General features: G+C 36.3%; 4 protein-coding genes and 1 long non-coding RNA gene across 5 annotated transcripts; 3 read left to right on the top strand and 2 right to left on the bottom strand.

Annotated features, from left to right (window-relative positions):
• Positions 1 to 349: 349 nt before the first annotated feature.
• Positions 350 to 1,549, top strand: LOC119073663 (chromatin accessibility complex 16kD protein). The gene is made up of 3 exons (XM_037179267.1): positions 350 to 597; positions 663 to 711; positions 1,183 to 1,549. The coding sequence occupies exons 1-3, from the start codon at positions 500 to 502 to the stop codon at positions 1,501 to 1,503; spliced, it is 468 nt and encodes a 155-aa protein (XP_037035162.1). The 5' UTR covers positions 350 to 499; the 3' UTR covers positions 1,504 to 1,549.
• Positions 1,550 to 1,911: 362 nt separating this feature from the next.
• Positions 1,912 to 5,114, bottom strand: LOC119073468 (RINT1-like protein). The gene is made up of 12 exons (XM_037178972.1): positions 4,860 to 5,114; positions 4,543 to 4,787; positions 4,280 to 4,474; positions 4,021 to 4,138; positions 3,854 to 3,963; positions 3,631 to 3,793; positions 3,339 to 3,564; positions 3,101 to 3,266; positions 2,880 to 3,036; positions 2,551 to 2,796; positions 2,250 to 2,476; positions 1,912 to 2,191 (listed from the first exon to the last, which is right to left on the bottom strand). The coding sequence occupies exons 1-12, from the start codon at positions 4,986 to 4,988 to the stop codon at positions 1,996 to 1,998; spliced, it is 2,178 nt and encodes a 725-aa protein (XP_037034867.1). The 5' UTR covers positions 4,989 to 5,114; the 3' UTR covers positions 1,912 to 1,995.
• Positions 5,115 to 6,759: 1,645 nt separating this feature from the next.
• Positions 6,760 to 7,557, bottom strand: LOC119073688. Its single transcript, XR_005087068.1, has 4 exons — positions 7,440 to 7,557; positions 7,160 to 7,380; positions 6,896 to 7,083; positions 6,760 to 6,818 (listed from the first exon to the last, which is right to left on the bottom strand). It is a non-coding gene; the product is annotated as an uncharacterized LOC119073688 (long non-coding RNA).
• Positions 7,558 to 8,176: 619 nt separating this feature from the next.
• LOC119073499 (F-box/WD repeat-containing protein 5) lies at positions 8,177 to 10,448 on the top strand. The gene is made up of 6 exons (XM_037179014.1): positions 8,177 to 8,577; positions 8,736 to 8,896; positions 8,958 to 9,132; positions 9,195 to 10,047; positions 10,115 to 10,265; positions 10,320 to 10,448. The coding sequence occupies exons 1-6, from the start codon at positions 8,331 to 8,333 to the stop codon at positions 10,368 to 10,370; spliced, it is 1,638 nt and encodes a 545-aa protein (XP_037034909.1). The 5' UTR covers positions 8,177 to 8,330; the 3' UTR covers positions 10,371 to 10,448.
• Positions 10,449 to 15,682: 5,234 nt separating this feature from the next.
• LOC119073585 (probable iron/ascorbate oxidoreductase DDB_G0283291) lies at positions 15,683 to 16,822 on the top strand. Its single transcript, XM_037179157.1, has 2 exons — positions 15,683 to 16,426; positions 16,483 to 16,822. The coding sequence occupies exons 1-2, from the start codon at positions 15,782 to 15,784 to the stop codon at positions 16,789 to 16,791; spliced, it is 954 nt and encodes a 317-aa protein (XP_037035052.1). The 5' UTR covers positions 15,683 to 15,781; the 3' UTR covers positions 16,792 to 16,822.
• Positions 16,823 to 17,164: the final 342 nt, after the last annotated feature.

The following is a 17,164-nucleotide window of genomic DNA, read 5'->3' as shown; positions in this document are numbered from 1 at the left end:
GTGTTTGTTTTTTATGTTTTTAAATATTTTACAAATATTTCAAGGTCGGCAGTGTATAAAATCCGCCTTACATTAGGCATTTGAAATGAATTAGTGTCATTGTAAAGGGTATTTGCTGCCCTCTATTAGATCAGAGTTGAATTTGTTGTATTACTTGTCCATTTAAGCGCGAACATAATGTAAATCGTTCTCTTTGTTTCATCGTAGCCGATGACTACGGTCATCGTTAAAATAAATGGTAAAAAGTGAAGAAGTTCTTTTATTTAGAAGGCGGAATTACCTCAGTTCTGTTCATATGGACTACTATATACATTCATAACTTCGTCATGAATATTTTTCCTGTTGTGATGAGACATTCGAATTGGATCGAAGAACGCACGAAATAAAAGAAGAAGAAAACCGCCAAAAATTGAATACAAATGCGATTGTTTATCGTTTGTGTGTAGTCTTATGAGAGTCACAAACAAAATCTGTAAATCAGAGTATAATTCAATTAAAAATGCCAAATTTGTCGGAATCTGTTGAGGAACCGAAGGCGGAACCGTCGTTGCCGACAGCCAGAGTTCGAATAATAATGAAAAGTTCATCCGATCCAAGGTAAAGTACAAAACATAAACAAAATCAATTCGGCTGAAGTCTACCGAAAATGTTCTCTTTCTTAGTGTACCGTTGATCAAACTCGAAACCCTTCATCTGGTGTCGAAAGCCACGGTAAGTTTGTGAACAGTGGAATTCAGAAAGCCCTTAGTCATAAACAAGTTGTGTTGCCTTAAATTCAAAAATAGCACTCGTACTCGTGACAGGTTAGTCCGGCCAATAAATGTTTTTAGAGCTACGAGAGAAAGGCCTGCCGATACCCGCCTGAAGTAGTTGCAAAATGAGTTGCAAAATTCGTAAAAGGAAAATGTTTTTAGCAACAACTTTTGCAACTACTTCAACTACTACGCCTGAAGTAGCTGCAAAAGTAGTTGCGAAATTTGTAAAAGGAAAATGGTTCTTGCAACTTCCTCAGCAACTACTTCAAAAGGCTCCTGCCGATTCACTTGTCACTATACCGATTGTGCTGTACAAGTAGAATAAGGACTTTCCTAATTCTGCAGTGTCAGTCCTTCCTGTTTTAAATTTAGTCTACTTGAAGCCACAACACTTCACAAAGTTTTATAACTATCGCCTCCGTTTTAGGAAATGTTGATCAAGACCTTGGCCAAAGAGAGCATCGGTAAAAATAAAACGTTGGAGTATAAACACGTTGCCGATTACGTTCAATCCGACAACAAATTGGAGTTCCTGCATTCGATTTTGCCGAAGAAAATTACCGGAAAGGCGTTCATGAAATTGTTAAATGAAACCGACGACTCGGATAAATCTGATAATTCTGATGAATCAGACAGCAGTTCATCGAGTTCCAGCGAAGATGACGAATTGTCCAGTTCAGATAGTGGTGATAGTGCAGTGGCGGATAGTCAAAAGGAAGAACCGGAAAAGACCGAAAAGAAGAAGTGAAAAGGCTTGTGCTAGATCAATAAATAAATCGATTTTTTTTATAAAATTGATTTTCAGTCAATGTTCAGAAGTGAAGAATATAAACAGGCGACGACGAAGATCAAAAATAGTAACGTTAAGAGTGTTCACAAGTTGTGAATCACAACACTCCTCCAGTGATTTTTAATTCAACTTCGAATTCTAGGTTTCCTCGACCTTCCGCAGACGGCAAGCATATTAACAGTTTCGATGGATCCGTCATTTGATGCAAGTATTTTTAAGAGATTGATTGAAAATCTATTACTTCATTTCCTTGAACATGATTTTTTCTATAAAAGGCCGCATCAGTCGGCGCTTGTCGTTTATTCCTGAAGTCGTTATCGATAACAGATGTTAGCCGCCCGCATTTCCCATTTGAAAGGGCAACTGTTCGTTAACCAAAATAGATTTATTTCCTTTTTGCCTGTGCACTGCACGCACATGTATGACAACCCAATATTTCAATATTTTCGTTCACTGAATTGTGGTATCGTTTCGCCTGTCCAAAATGTCCAAAGCAAGCGAATGATCCAAATTATTCACACCAATTTCTTTCAACGTCGCTGTGAGCTCCTCTTCATTCTTAGTGTTATCACAATTGTTTAACGTTTGCTGCAGTAAAATAGCACTTCCACTTGGCAATGTAAGCAAAATGCATGCATCATGAACCCTACGGATTCAAAGGAAATGAAACAAATTCCCAGCGCTAGGGCCATGTCATCACTCACTTTTTAAATAACAATTCGGGACGTCTAACGTACTGACCAAATAGCGCAAACAGATTCCTCGTCATGTCAAATTGGAATTGAATTGTGCCTCCCGATGAAAATTTTGTATTCAAAATCATGCTGTAGATGAAGAAGCTATCAATTTGCTTGGCAATCATTCGAATGGTAATGTCGAAGATATTCGACGCCAATTCCGTCTCTAAATTGTGAAGAATGCTAACCATCACCTGATCGAAAACGTTAGAATTGAAATAGACAATTTTCCTTATTTTTTTCCGTATGGAATTCGATTGCAAGTTACCTGAAACATTTCACTAGCTGAAATCGATAGCAACAATGGTTCACGCAGATTGTGTGTTGGCATTGTAATCCAATTGTCGTGACGATACGGCAACGATTTGGCTTTGATATTGTTTACAGCTTTTGCTGCTAATTCGCTGATGAGTTGACGTTGCCAATGATCAAACTCGTCTATATACTGATCGAATACTAACGATATTTCCTCAGAATTGGTACCATGTATTGCACCATGAAGGTGAAGATAGTGCTGTGAATTGAATATTTTTCGCGTAAGTCGTCTGTTATCAACGTGACGACAAGAAAGCTGCAACGAAGGCAGCGAAGTCTCACCACTTGTTCTCCCCATTCTCGTAGTACAGAAATCAAGTAGTTGATTGCGTTGAGTATTTTCGTTGTACTAACACCATTCACCGAACTGCTGTGCAATTGTGCCATTCTCCTCCGGAAATTGTCGATGAGTTCCAACTGAAGATTTAGAAATTGTAATCTGAAACCAAAAAATTTTGATTCGAAAAGTTTCCTTTGAGACCCACACTCAGTGGTTAACATACTGATGTCTAGGTTGTGGTAGATTGCAATATCTTTCTTTGATAGCATCGAGAAGTCGAATAAAGTGATCCGCACACCGTGGAATTTTTAATTCTTCCAAGTTGATTGGATCGATAAACTCCCATGGCGATCCGATCGTCAGCATCGTATCCATTTTAGATGTGGAAACTGTTCAGTGAAATTAAATGTTAATTTTAAAGGTAAAAGATCTGTTACGGTATCAGTGAAACTCGCTATTACATTTCTCTTCGGCTGACAACCATTTCATGATGTATTGCGGCTGTGTGATTACAGAAATTGCGCTCATGTATGTGCTTGGATATCCCAATGTGTCTTTCAATTCCTGTTCGAATGACAACGTTTCATCGATCAAATGAGCGAATAAATGTTCGTCCTCCGCTATTTGTTCGATATCGTTGCACAGTTTCTCAATCGTCAATTGCACGAGTCCCCGGATAAATTCCAGCTGAAAATGTGATCAAATATTATAGAAAACTGGTTCCTCTGTAACTACCAATGCATCACTACACACCCTGACATTTAAGTTTTCTTGATAAGCTAGTAGGGCAGCTGCTTGAAATGTTTGCGACACGAACAAATTGCTTTCCTTGGCCCAAGACAATACTTGTGTGTAGAACCATTCGGGTTTGTCTAATCGATTAGTTTGTCGCGTACCAGTAAAGTGATACAAGAATCTGTGAAAATTAAAATTTTCGTTGAAACATTACGACCGTTGACCTAAATAATGAACGAACCTCTGGCGGTAAGGTTTCAGTAGTAACTGTATTGGTGTACTAATAGGCGGACAAATAATGGATGGCGTTATTTTAACATAGGAATCGTTGGCATCACCAGGAGGTTTGATCTACAAAAACAACGATAAATTTTTGTCTTCACAAAACGAAGTGTCTGAATAGTCTACCAAAAACAGATATTCTGCGATGACTCCCAGTTTGGTGATAACGTCCCTGTGGGTGTTATTTACTTCGTTTGGTGATGTTATTGGCCATTTTATTATTTTTAGTAGTCCCTCGAATTCTCTAAACCAAAAAAGTGTTTCTTTAGGATTGCTGCTTACTAAGCAGTGCTTAGGCTTGTGGTCTCCGTAAGCTCAATATTTTAATGACTTTGACTAATACGTTTGCAAGATCAATCATGCAGTTCTAGTTAAAATTCATTACCTTGAGTACTTGTCTATCAAAACGTCGTACCAATAAGTTGCTGTCTCCGCGGCATATGATTTTAAATGAACAGCTTCCACGTATTGCAAACGATCGATAATGTTATCAGAGGAATTCAAACCGCCACACAGTAACAAGTAATAACTTATGGTCTTCTGTTCATCCTTTCCAGACAAATGTTCTTTTAGACCATCGCTACAGGGAAATAGATGAATTGACTCATTGTTCATACACAATTGAGGTCATGCCGCTTAACACACTACCTTATATCTGATATATCCTTCAGCACTTTGAAGTATTCGTACAAATGTTCAAGTTTTCGTATTTTGCCCAACGATCCCATCACAGTACTGTCCAAAATGTTTTCATTTTCGTTCAGCTGCTCCTCCAAACGCAAGTGAAAATTGTTGACTTTTTCTTGTTGCACATCAATTGTCTCGCATATGGAACGTCCCGTTCGGATGGCGGTTTTGATTTTCGACGACACAGTGTCATCGTTTACCATCAACTGTAAATTGTTTTTAAAATCAAATACAGATTCCTAGCGCATCCTTAGAGAATCTAGAGCTTTGTTCATCACCTTTAGCGCGGTGTCGGTGAAGTCCTGTTTGAACGTTTCAATTAAACCTTGGGCTTTCGACAAATTTTTTACGTCTGACCCGATTTGTCGATTTATTTTTGCAATTATTTTTGAATAATCACCTTGCATCGTGTAAAACAGAAATGTTTTCTTATTTATGAATTAACAGAACATCGGAATGACACGAATGATAATAAAAATAATGTAAACGTCTCGTAAGCGTGAAACTTCAGTTAAACGTCAGCCGTGTACATGCGCGCGTCCCACTCGAAAAGTTTGATTTTCAATTTAAGAAAATTTTCTTTTTGAATATAAGAGGCGGTAAAAATTGTGAGTATCACTCGCAACATCGTAAGCCCTGATTTCCACTTACGTAAAAAGTACCTAGTTTCTCTAAAATAATACATCGATTTTTACGTGAAGAATATGTGGTGACTTCACTGCTACCACGACAGAGTAAAGTTAACCAGGCAGGAGCGCTGATTTGACTAGGGACCTGAATAATCTAGTAGCCCAATATTTTTTGCGAACAAAATTTTTCAATTTATGTCAGTGTTCATTTGAGTTCATTTTCATGCAATGTATTAGGTCCCTTATTTGACGTTTCGAAAATGAACCGCTCCTGCCTGGTTTATTTTACTCTGCCGTGCTGTTACGGACATATCTCCGGAACGAGCTGCCCGATTTCAATAAATAAAAAACAAAAACGTAGCTCTTTAAATTCTCTATAAACCTTTTGAAGAAAACTTTTGCGAATTTACAGTCTTTCTATCGGTTTCAGAGATTTTCCTTTGAGAAAAAAACATTTTTCGACCTTGACCATCAAAATAAATTTAGACTTTTCTCTATAACTTATCCTTTGGAAGTGGATTAATATCTCTTCTCGCTTACGAATGAAAAATCATAAAAAAAATGGGACATTTCGGCCGCTCACCAGAGAACCATTGAGCTGCCGTCTTGGTCCCACATCAGTTTAGAATCAGAAATCGATACGGAACAACCTACAATCATCGTTATAACGACTTTCTAAGATGCACGAATTTTTGCCTAAGCAGGTCCACTAGTATATTAAAACGCCAAGAAGTGTGCCTGTTAATAGTCTTTTACGGCAACAATTCCGTAAGTGAAACTTTGCAACTTCTTCGCTCACCGCAGAGTAAAGTAAACCAAATCATAACTTTAAAAAAGCCTGAAGTTCCAATATATGGTTTATTTTGCCGTGCTTAGATAATTATGATTATTTGTGTATTTAAGTTACATTCGACAAATTATACTTCCATGTTAATTGTATTCGAGACTGTGTTCATATTTAATTCATCACTACATCTTTGTACATTACCACAGCAGAGCTGTGACATTACTTTACTAGAGCATATCCATAAAGGCCACATATGTAAGCTTCGACTGTTCCCCTTTTATATGATGATACGTTCTAAGGGTTTTAATTTTAATCCAGCTGGTTGATTTGACGTTTAATTTAGGAACTAAATTCACTGTATAAAAATAGTTTTTTTTTCATGCAGTTTCGTAAATGAAGCGTTGCAATTGCCTCATCAAATACTTTCATGATACTTAATTTATTACCAAATCTTTGTTTATTACTTGACTAGACCATTTCCGCAAAGGCTACAAATATATCTGTTGTTGACGCATCGAACACCTACGTTCAATCTACAGCTCTTCATATTACCACGACAGAGTAAAGTTAACCAGGCAGGAGCGCTTGTTTGACTAGGGACCTGAATAATCTAGTAGCCCTACATGTTTTGCGAACAACATTTTTCAACTTATGTCAGTGTTTATTTGAGTTCATTTTCATCCAGTGTATTAGGTACTATTTGACGTTTCGAAAATGAACCGCTCCTGCCTGGTTTATTTTACTCTGCCGTGATATTACCCATTGACTTCGATTTTTATGTTTTGCAGAAAAGATTTCAATGTCCGAAAACCACCGTCGCCCTTTAATAATGTGTAAAATAAACGGTTCAAATCGGACGAATGGCATTTTAAATGTGGGAAATGGTGTCAGTCGTTACCTGTTGATTATACAGCACATCCAAAGGAAGATAAATCGAGCCTGATTGATTTGACATACATTTTCAATATTATATCCTTGATCCTTCGTGTGTAGGACAAAGGACCGGTGATATCACATAGACGAAAGCCATCAGAATGGTGGTATGAACTATCGTGTGCATATGAATCATTGCAACAATATTAACAACTGTAAAATGGAGATATTGTTAGAGGTGGAGATCTGTCTTTTTTGTTGATTGGAGACATATCTTCAAAACTCTAACCTCTAATCAATAAGCAATTCATCATAACAAGGGTTTCGATGAAAATAACGAATTCTGTATCAACTGGAACATATTTATGCGAAATTATATCATATAAATACCAAACGTTTACGATTCCGTAGCCATATGTAATCGCCAATTGCAAAACACGTCCAATGGCTGAGCATGTTGATCATGTACCTATGTCCGCTTCATATTGAAATGCGATTAAATAATTTTTTCTATAAGCAAATGAATGACTATTGAATACTATAAAGAATATTATTTCTGCTGAACTCACTCCGAACACTTTGTATCGAATTAATTTGATGTGATCGTGTGCATTCCACATCCAAAACAAGCAGAAGTATATCCACCTCATAATGAAGCTTGCAAGTAGACAAATATTGTTCATCCAAAATTCATCCTTAAAGGAGGTGTCTTTAAACAAACAAAAAAATTAAGAGGAAATATTTATCAAAGCAAAATTTTATAAAGAAAGGAGAGTAGTCTGTTGTGCGTTGGTTGAAGGATATTCTTATGTTTATGGAAGAGAATTTTACTGGATATTATCTTCATGAATGATAATGTCTTCTGATAGAGTGAGTTTTGTTGGTTTTCAGAATACCAATATACTTCATCAATGCCTTCATCAAAAACGTCGTTAACCTGTTACGGAAATCAATCTCTGAAAAATACTTAAAACATGTGAAGTAGTAGACCAGAGTCTGCTAAATCTGATTTTCAATAACTCGTCAGTCAGCTATGTCATTCGTTATCAACGACGTAAATAATAAGCAATGGACCTTGGCTAATATGGTCATTTATAGTAAAATTAGTATCAGTGTTATAACGGATGTTGAAGATTTGTTGTGTTGACAAATCATGCCATCGAAAACAGTCTAAGAAAATTAATGAAGAAATCTCACTAATCCATTTCAGTTAAGTTGAGTTGACTATGCGCAAATGATCTGAAGAATCTAAATTTAGACGTTATGTCTGTTACGCGTTATATTGTGTAGATATTTTCAAGAAAAAATTACACAAATTTATTTACAAACACGGATCTGATTTAGAAAAGAGTCAAATCGTAGTCTTTCTAATGAATTTATTAAAGAAAAGTTTATAAAATATTGTTTTTATACACAGTGAAGTGTTGGTGCATATGGGTACATAGGGAGCAAAAACAAAAATGTCACGTATTGCTGTTACCGAATCAACTACGAACGATCAAACTCCACATGAGGAACTCAATTCCCAATGGTGTATGATACCTGAACCGGTCTTTATTGATATTCTTAAAGATTTATCAGCTAAAACCGTATTGAATGTAGGAGAATGTTGCCGTCGTTGGAATGATATATCAAGAGACGATTATTTGTGGAGAAAGATTTTCCGAAGAGATTTTCGAGTAAAAAAGAAAATTGAACTTAAGCCAGGTGAGGTGTGTTCATTTCAACATTCGTTCTTGCGCAGAATCGTGTCTCGTTTTTGAGAATGCCTATATTGTTTTTTGAACCTGTTTTTCTAACGAACTATTCAGTATTAAAGGAGGATACAGGATACAGTTGTGAACACTTTTTCATTTGGATCTCAGGTGCTGAATGTTGGTTAAGCGAATACAAAAGGCTGATCGACAATGTTCCATTGGTACTTACCGACGACATTCAAGACGCTCACACTCATCAAGTGTTACACGTTAGTTTTTCACACAACGGTGAAATGTTTGCTACTTGTTCAAAGGATGGATATGTTATCGTGAGTATGGCAGCTGCCACGACATAACGCTAAGATGATGATCCGATTCATATCTTCTTAGATATGGAATTCATATTCAGCGACAATAAGATACTCACATGATATGAAAGAGTTCAGCTGGAAACACACACAATTTTCTCAATTTAATCAACGCGATACGCTACTGTTGGTGTCGGGTGTACATTTTGGTTCGTCCCATTCAACATCAGGAGAAATTGTCGTATTCAGCGTCAATGGTAACACTGAATTTTTGAATTTTTCACTTCAATCTAATTTAATTTGATCATCTCTTTATCAGGAGAGTCAAAACTGCGTTGTAGAATTAACAATCGCCCGTATGATATCTTCGGTGCTTGGTTAACTGACGAATTCGTGATATCTGGTAATTTGCACTGGCTGGCTCAATTGGTTACTACATCAGTATTATGGTTGAATAAGGCCAACCAGGAAATTTATTCAGAACATGTTCCAGTAACGAATCAGCTCTACAAATTCTATAACAGAAACGCCAGCTCGATCCGTGGCATTATAGTGGCCAACTGCCCATGGCTGGATGATGTCAAAACTTGTTATGATAATTATGAAGAGTGTCGTCCGGAATATTTAGATACAGGCGCTAGTGATACAACTATCGACGATTTAGAGAACATGGGACCAAAATATTTAATTTTCTCGACTGGAAGCAGTACCTATACTCCCCATCAAGTTGGATTCAAATTTGTTCACCACGTAAATTTCCCCAGGACGCTAGAACGCGGCCCATCGTTGAAGGAACGCATTGCTATTAAAAAGCAAGAGCGATTGTTACAGAATAGCGAACCGCGTGTAGAGCCCAACTGGTTGGACTATGAGGCTGTTGCCGACCATTTCGATCCAGTTGATGCCATTATTGACCTGCACGGACATATAATCGGAATGGGTCTGAGTCCGGATCATCGATATCTGTATGTTCACTGCGGTGAATGGTTGCCGAATTACATTATTTCCAATCCACTTGAGCCACCCCCGATTGCACAGGAAATTAACATACACGTGATTGATCTAACTACATTAACAAAAGTCGACCAAACATTTCAATCACACACAAATTACACACTTAATGACGGCTGCCACTTCATTTTCATGGATGTTTGTGATAATTACTTGGCCAGGTTAGTTTCGTTAGTTACCGCAATTTATTAGCTTTTCGAAATTGAAGAAAATACGTTTGCTGAGTAGTGGTGCCGAAGATATGCAGGCATACGTTTGGGACCGACACTATGGAATCTGTTTGGCCAAAAATCCTCACAAAGATGTTGTGAATAGCGTGGCATTCAATCCAGTTGATTCTGAAATGCTTGTAACTACTAGTGACGATTCCACCATAAAAGTATAGTGAAATATTACCCAATAATCAGGTAACCTCACTACAAACTCATTACAGATATGGCGATCAATGAACAAAGTCCGAGAGCTGAGGAAACAGCATGTCTAGTCATCTGTTAGCGACAACGGTGACGGAAATTGCGTTAATGATAAAATCAACCACACCCTAGGCTATACTTTAAACAGATATTAGAGTGATGCTTTTAAGAGGCTGTTGCTAAAGATGCAATAACGCACTATATGCAAAAATGCTAAACGAATAATGTTGATTCCCGTAGCTGTGTGCACAAATAATCATGATGGAAGGTAATAAATGCGTTTAAAGGAGAACGCGCTCTGCTCGTTCTTCTTCTTTTTCAGCCTGTTTCTATCCACTGCTGGATGTAGGCTCTCCAACTTCTTTCCATTTCGTACGATCCATTGTCATTTGCTGCCAGTTTGTACCTGCAATATTCTTAATTCCGTTTGTCCATCTCTCTGGTGGTCTACCTATAGCTCGTCTTTTATATGGTCGCCAGTTCATGATCTTTTTGGTCCAACGTTCGTCTGTCCTTCTTGCAATATGTCCCGCCCAGCTCCATTTCAGAGATGCTATTCTTTCCATGACATCAACGACCCTGGTTTGTTGTCGAATCCATTGATTCGTCATTCTGTCTCTGAGTGTTATTCCAAGCATACCCCGTTCCATGGCTCTTTGTGTCACTCTCAATTTATCTTCGGATGCTTTCGTTAAAGTTAACGTTTCCGCTCCATAAGTGAGCACTGGAAGGACACAAGTGACGAAAACTTTGTGTTTCAGACTATTATTCAAGACCAATCCTACGTGTTATTTCTGCCGTTTGGTTGTCCAGACCTAACTTCAGTTTATGTCCTAGATATACATAGCTGTCGACTCGTTCAATGACAGTGTCACCAATTTTGATTTCTCTATCGTCCCCGATGATGTTGGTCATGACTTTTGTTTTCGATAAGTTCATCTTGAGGTCAACTTTGCTTGCCTCTTCACTTAACTGTTGTAGCATAAGCTGAGCCTGACCTAGATTCGATGCTATCGGTACAATGTCATCAGCGAAGCGGAGATTGCTCAGGTACTCTCCATTTATCTTTATTCCCATTTTACTCCAGTTTAACTTCCTAAAAATACTCTGCAGAATCGCCGTGAATAATTTCGGTGAAATGGTGTCACCCTGCCTTACACCTCGGCCGATTCTGAATTTCTCCGTGCAATATCGACCATGTTTCCACTGAATCGAAAGCTTTTTCGAAGTCTCTGAATAGCAAGACTATGTCGATGTTGTATTCACGACACTTCTCAATAAGCGTTCTCATCACCTGCAGATGGTTGTTTGTGCTGAAACCAGATCTGAAAGCAGCTTGTTCAACAGGTTGGTAGAAGTCGAACCTGTTAGTGTTCCTATTCGTAATGATTTTAATAAACAACTTGTGAGTGAGAGTGTTGACAATAGGCTTATGGGTCGGTAATTTTCCAGCTTTGTTATGTCTCCTTTTTTATGCAGCAATGTAATTACCGCATTTTCCCAGGCTTCTGGTACTTCTTCCCATTGGAGACATTGATTAAACAAAGCCGTGATTGCCTATAAATAAAAAGATTTTTTAAGTTCAAGTCTTCTTATCTCTATTTGAAATTGAACATTAAAATAAAAGGTACGGAATGCATTGCGCTACCTTTCAGGACGAATTTATCTGGCACTAAATTGTTGGTGTAATTTGAATAAAATCAATAAAGTCATGATGTGCGTGATGTCGAATAGAGAAAAACATTTGTTTTGTTTATCAATGCTCAAAGCTAGACCATTCATCTGTCTCATAATTATAATTACGAATTGAATAAATCACGCGATCGCGACGTCGATCTATACATTTTTATTGTAATTAATATTCATTCATAATTCATTTCGTACATTAAAAATTACAAACAAAGGCTTGAAATGGCCATAATATTCATTTATAATATGAAATAGAGAGAGAGAGAAAATTCCACAATAAAACAAAAAATGATGAAATATTCATTTTGTCCAAATTGAGTTGTCCATTGGACAGATCATGATCATCATCATCGTTTAAATATTCAATTATGCTTGTTTCATGGTTATTCATTTATCCGAAAATGGTTAAAGGGATTAAATTTTAACGAATTACATTTTTTATTAGCAAGATTTGTCTTCATTAATGTTGTTTGAAGAGTTTTTTTGCGAATCACCGCAGTCAAATTCTTATCCACCTGAACCAATGTTTCAGATAAACTACCAGAGCTCTCACATTCGTGTGTGGCCGAATGGACATTAAGAGTAAATAGTAAAAGTTATAGAAAAATATTGTTCCAATCAAGAGAATTCATTAAAAAGAAAATGTCTAAGGGTCCATTCATCTGCCTACACCAAAATGCATGAAGAGTAAGATATTGTCAGATAGTTCCTACTTCTAAGGACCCGATACGGAATTTTTGAATGGCCGATAAGGCATGCTTCAGTCGAATAAGAAAAGTACGAAAATGAGTCGTCAAAATCTGTAATTTTCTCTCGTTTCTCTCGCTGATAGAAATGTAGTAATTTCATGAAGCGATACTTTACACTTTGAATGAAGTTCAACACCAGCACAGCGACAAGCTTTCGGTTTAAAGAAAAAATCGCGACTATAAATTGTTTGTCATCTAAAGTGAAGGGGGAAATGTTTTCAAATAAAGTTTTAGATGGTTTTACATGATTCCGGGCTGAACCTTCACTTTCATCAGGTTGGGACGTCTTTTGGCACGTCATTGATTTGAAATTGGTTTAGGTATAAGTCTAAAGATGAGCTAACGTTTTAGTCAAATAAGATATACTTAGTGAACGAAATGAAAAGTTTTCGAATGTTAATTGACATTAGTCTCGCATCTGACCTACAGAGTACCTACACATTTTTCACTAGACCTTGGCGACCCTTCTTCTTTTCTTCCTTGTGTAGTTAAGTAGTTATGTGAGCCACTATTCTTAATCGATGTATCGGTTCTTTGTTCTTTTCTGTTTTAATATAATAACACCTCCGATCGTGATCCATAAATCGCAAACAAAAAGAAATTAAAAGTAAAGAAATTCCAAATACAATCGAATCATATTCAGAATGAATCAATCTCTTAGATTTATACTTCTCAATTTGTACAATTTTGATTTCGTTCATAAATTAAGTGGAAAGAAGAGAAGAAAAAAATCCAACCAAAATTTGACAATATTTATGCACGATTATCTACCCAGATCTAACCTTTCGTGTAAGTTCAACGTTTATCTTTCTTACCTCTATGTCCGGGTTAATCCATTCATTCAAACTTTTAAATAATGCAAATGAAAAAAAAGTAATTTTTACACATCTTTATAATTCATCGATTGTTATCTTCAACTTTTTTCTTTCGTTGATTCAGACATTGTTGTAAAACACCCATCCCACGTCAATAAAACACATGCTTATGCTTCAACAATTTTTACAAAAAAAAATGTTTGTCGCTATAATGACCAAATTAATATTTCGCGAATATTGTGATGAGATGAGATGAACTCCATAAGTGAATCCAACGTCACAAACGAAACAAACGGTTTTTTTCTGCTCTTTGAATAAACAATATCGTATTTCAATTGGATTTGGCGAACGAGATTACACGATACAAGTTTACACCATGCTTAGCATATGTGTTCCAAAAGTACTTCACGACCTTCAAAGCATAATTTAATAAGCAGGTACATTTTAATTTGGATGTAATATTACACAATAATTATTGAATAGACGGAGAAAAAAAAAATAGACAAAAAGCTTAATAGGAAATACTACATTCAATGTGCGCGTATACCTATAATTTACTTAGCCGTCAATGATGTATATGTGTATTTATGAAGAAGCTTTTTGAAGAGTTGGTAAGCCGATACTTGGCTCGTCGAGTCCAGTATTGCGTTTTTATCGTATATTTCAATTCAATTGAAGATATTTTAATTAGAGACGAAGCAAAATTGTAGTCTATAAAATAAATATCTAAAATGGACTATTGAGCAACGGTAACAGATGTTTCTTTAGTTATTTCATTCATTACAAAATTCCTCTGTATTAATTACAATATATCCATTTCAACAATTTCTGATCCTCTGCCGAAAGTTTTACAAGTAGGTATGTTACTTGCGTGTCGGCATGAAAAGCGTTGAAAAAGTCAATTCGATTTTTTAGTGCAATAAGCGAATTATTGCGATTATCACTTTTTTGTGATAACAGTAAATTAACCTTTCACAGAAGGCAAGTATATATCACCTATGTAATTATCGAATTTGTAATGTTATTCCATCTAATCTACTTACAGCTGATTCATACAAATTCCATTTTTTCAACTCAGTGACGAAAGGTAAATTTTTGTTGCATTTATATTACTCGGCGACATAGTACTGATTTATGCAATCGTGTGATACACGCTTTTTTAGGCACTAGAGGCCGCAGGGAATAAGTAAAGAGTACCATTTTAAATAATGAAGTGATCCCGTTCCAATTTAACATACCAAAATATGGGTCAACTGCATTACCCGAATGTAGGTCGTGGCATCTTATAAAAATCTTTGGTTTTTACCTTCGTTTGATGCAGCTTTTTGTATGAGCTTTTATCAGGCAGACTTCTTTTTTTACGATTCATTACGACAGCTGCTCTCGATTTTATGGTGTTCACGTGCTGGTTTGTTTGATAAGAAAAACTCAATTGCCAAATATAAACAAAAAACATTGTCGAAAAACAATTCCTCAAACTGGTGAGTTGGTAATCTGGTGAGCTTTTGAAAAATTAGTGTCATGTCTTCAAGCCTTTGTACATTCTGGGAAATTCATAAGCAAAAAATTTGAATACGGACGTAAGAATGACGATTCGGTCTAATTGTAGCGTAAATATGTTGTTCAAACATCTGTGTATATTCATCAACATTGATAAGTAATATCTTTCCATTCAAGTTAAAAATAGCTGAATGGAACTCAAGTGGTATGTCTGCAATAATTTGATTGTTTCGTTTAAGTAATTCGAAAAAGTTTGTTATTGTGGGTTGTAGTAAGTTGTAGACTATGTACTGCAAATTATATGGTACTGTCGGTACTGTCGGCACTTTCTAAAGAATTTTCTTAGCATATTTTCATGTTTCCAAGAACCTTATGAAATGACAAGTCCTTCTTTTATCTCATGGCTTAATACATTTGATTTTTTTTTGTCACATTCGTCTTAACACAATTTCCCTCTTCAAGACTAATGAAGGAACAAAGCTGGAAAAACCTAACATTTACATTTCGGGTCAAAACATTCAAAAGACATCTGCCTTAGATTAGGCTCTAATCTTTTTTTTTTAATGCGACAAGTCATGCTGAGGTATTGAAGTCAAGTGCTTTGCTTGCTATAAAACCGTTTTACTTCGAAAATACCTTCATTTCATTCGCAAATTTCATAACTGAAACAAAAAGCTAGCTGTATAAGCGATCCGTATAAAGTGAAAAGTGAAAATAAATCGTTAAAGAATGACTTCAGTTATACCGATTATCGACGTGAGTGATTTGTTAGCTGGAAACAGTGGGAAATATCGAGTTGCCAAGGAGATTGGTGACGCTTGCCGCACATACGGATTCTTTTATATCTCTGGTCATGGAGTTAGTGAAACACTTCAAAAAGCGGTTGAAAATTTGAGCGACAAATTCTACGCACAATCTTTGGAAGAGAAAGAAAAAATTCATATGTCGGTGGAGGGTAAAAAGCGTGGATATTACGGAATATTGAAGGAACGCACAGCAACTGGACCAGATTTTAGAGAAGTACTAACGTTCGGCAAAGATTTACCCGATGATCACCCATATGTTTCATCTGGACATTACAAACCGAATCAATATCCAGACAATATTGAAGGCTTTCGCGACACAATAAAGGAATATTTCCAAGAGATGGAAACGCTAGGCACAAGGCTTATTGAAGGCATTGCGATCAGTCTGGGTCTGGACAAGAATTTTTTCTATGAAAACTACACCAAAGATCCACATAATGTTCTCCTGTTGGTAAATTATCCACCTCCCAATAGAGAATTGAAGGAAGACGAGTTTTGGGGAGTTGGTGAACATACCGATTTTGGATTTTTGACCATCTTGAAACAGGATATGTCCGGCGGATTACAGGTGAAAATTTCCAATTTCATTCCAGTTCCAGTTATTTCATTGAAAATTAATTCCAGGTAAAATCTGGTGAAAATTGGATTGACGCTAAGCCAATCGAAGGAACGTTCGTGTGTAACATTGGTGATATGTTATCCATTGTAAGTGGAGGTCAATACGTTTCTACAGGGCATCGAGTTCGTAATCCGGCAAAACACAGTCGACAATCGTATCCATTTTTCATTGGACCGAATTTCAATGCGATTGTTAAACCATTTGATAATCAAAAACCGACAGCCCCTGTTACTGATTATAATGATGAATTAACGGAAAGTGTTAAGGAATTGCGTGAAAAATATGAAGCTTACAGAAGAAAGGTTACTGCGTAAAATAAATTTGATAATTGAAATTTAACGAAAATAGTTTACTGTTTTGATTGAGCCATTTGAACTACTCATCTTTTATCCTTATTCATTTAGACTACAATACTCTGACAAATAATACCTTTCATCTGTTATCAAGAGTAGCGAAGGAAATAAACAATGTATGGTTGATGTGGTCTTGTATATTAAAGAAATGTTAAAACAAATGAAGTAATAGATTTTGTATACAAATACAAGGCAATATTTTGAACATTAGATGTAAGGGTTGTCGTTTCTGAAAGGTTAAACGACAAATAAACGATAATAAATAATCTCATTATTAGCCACCAGAACCAGCGCTCTCATAACTTGTAGCCGAAGTTCCTTTGTTTTCAGATTA

Source organism: Bradysia coprophila, unplaced genomic scaffold, assembly GCF_014529535.1.
Source record: "Bradysia coprophila strain Holo2 unplaced genomic scaffold, BU_Bcop_v1 contig_138, whole genome shotgun sequence".
Taxonomy (NCBI): Eukaryota; Metazoa; Arthropoda; class Insecta; order Diptera; family Sciaridae; genus Bradysia; species Bradysia coprophila.
The sequence above is the reverse complement of the archived record's forward strand: the minus strand, read 5'-3'. Positions and strand labels throughout refer to the sequence as shown.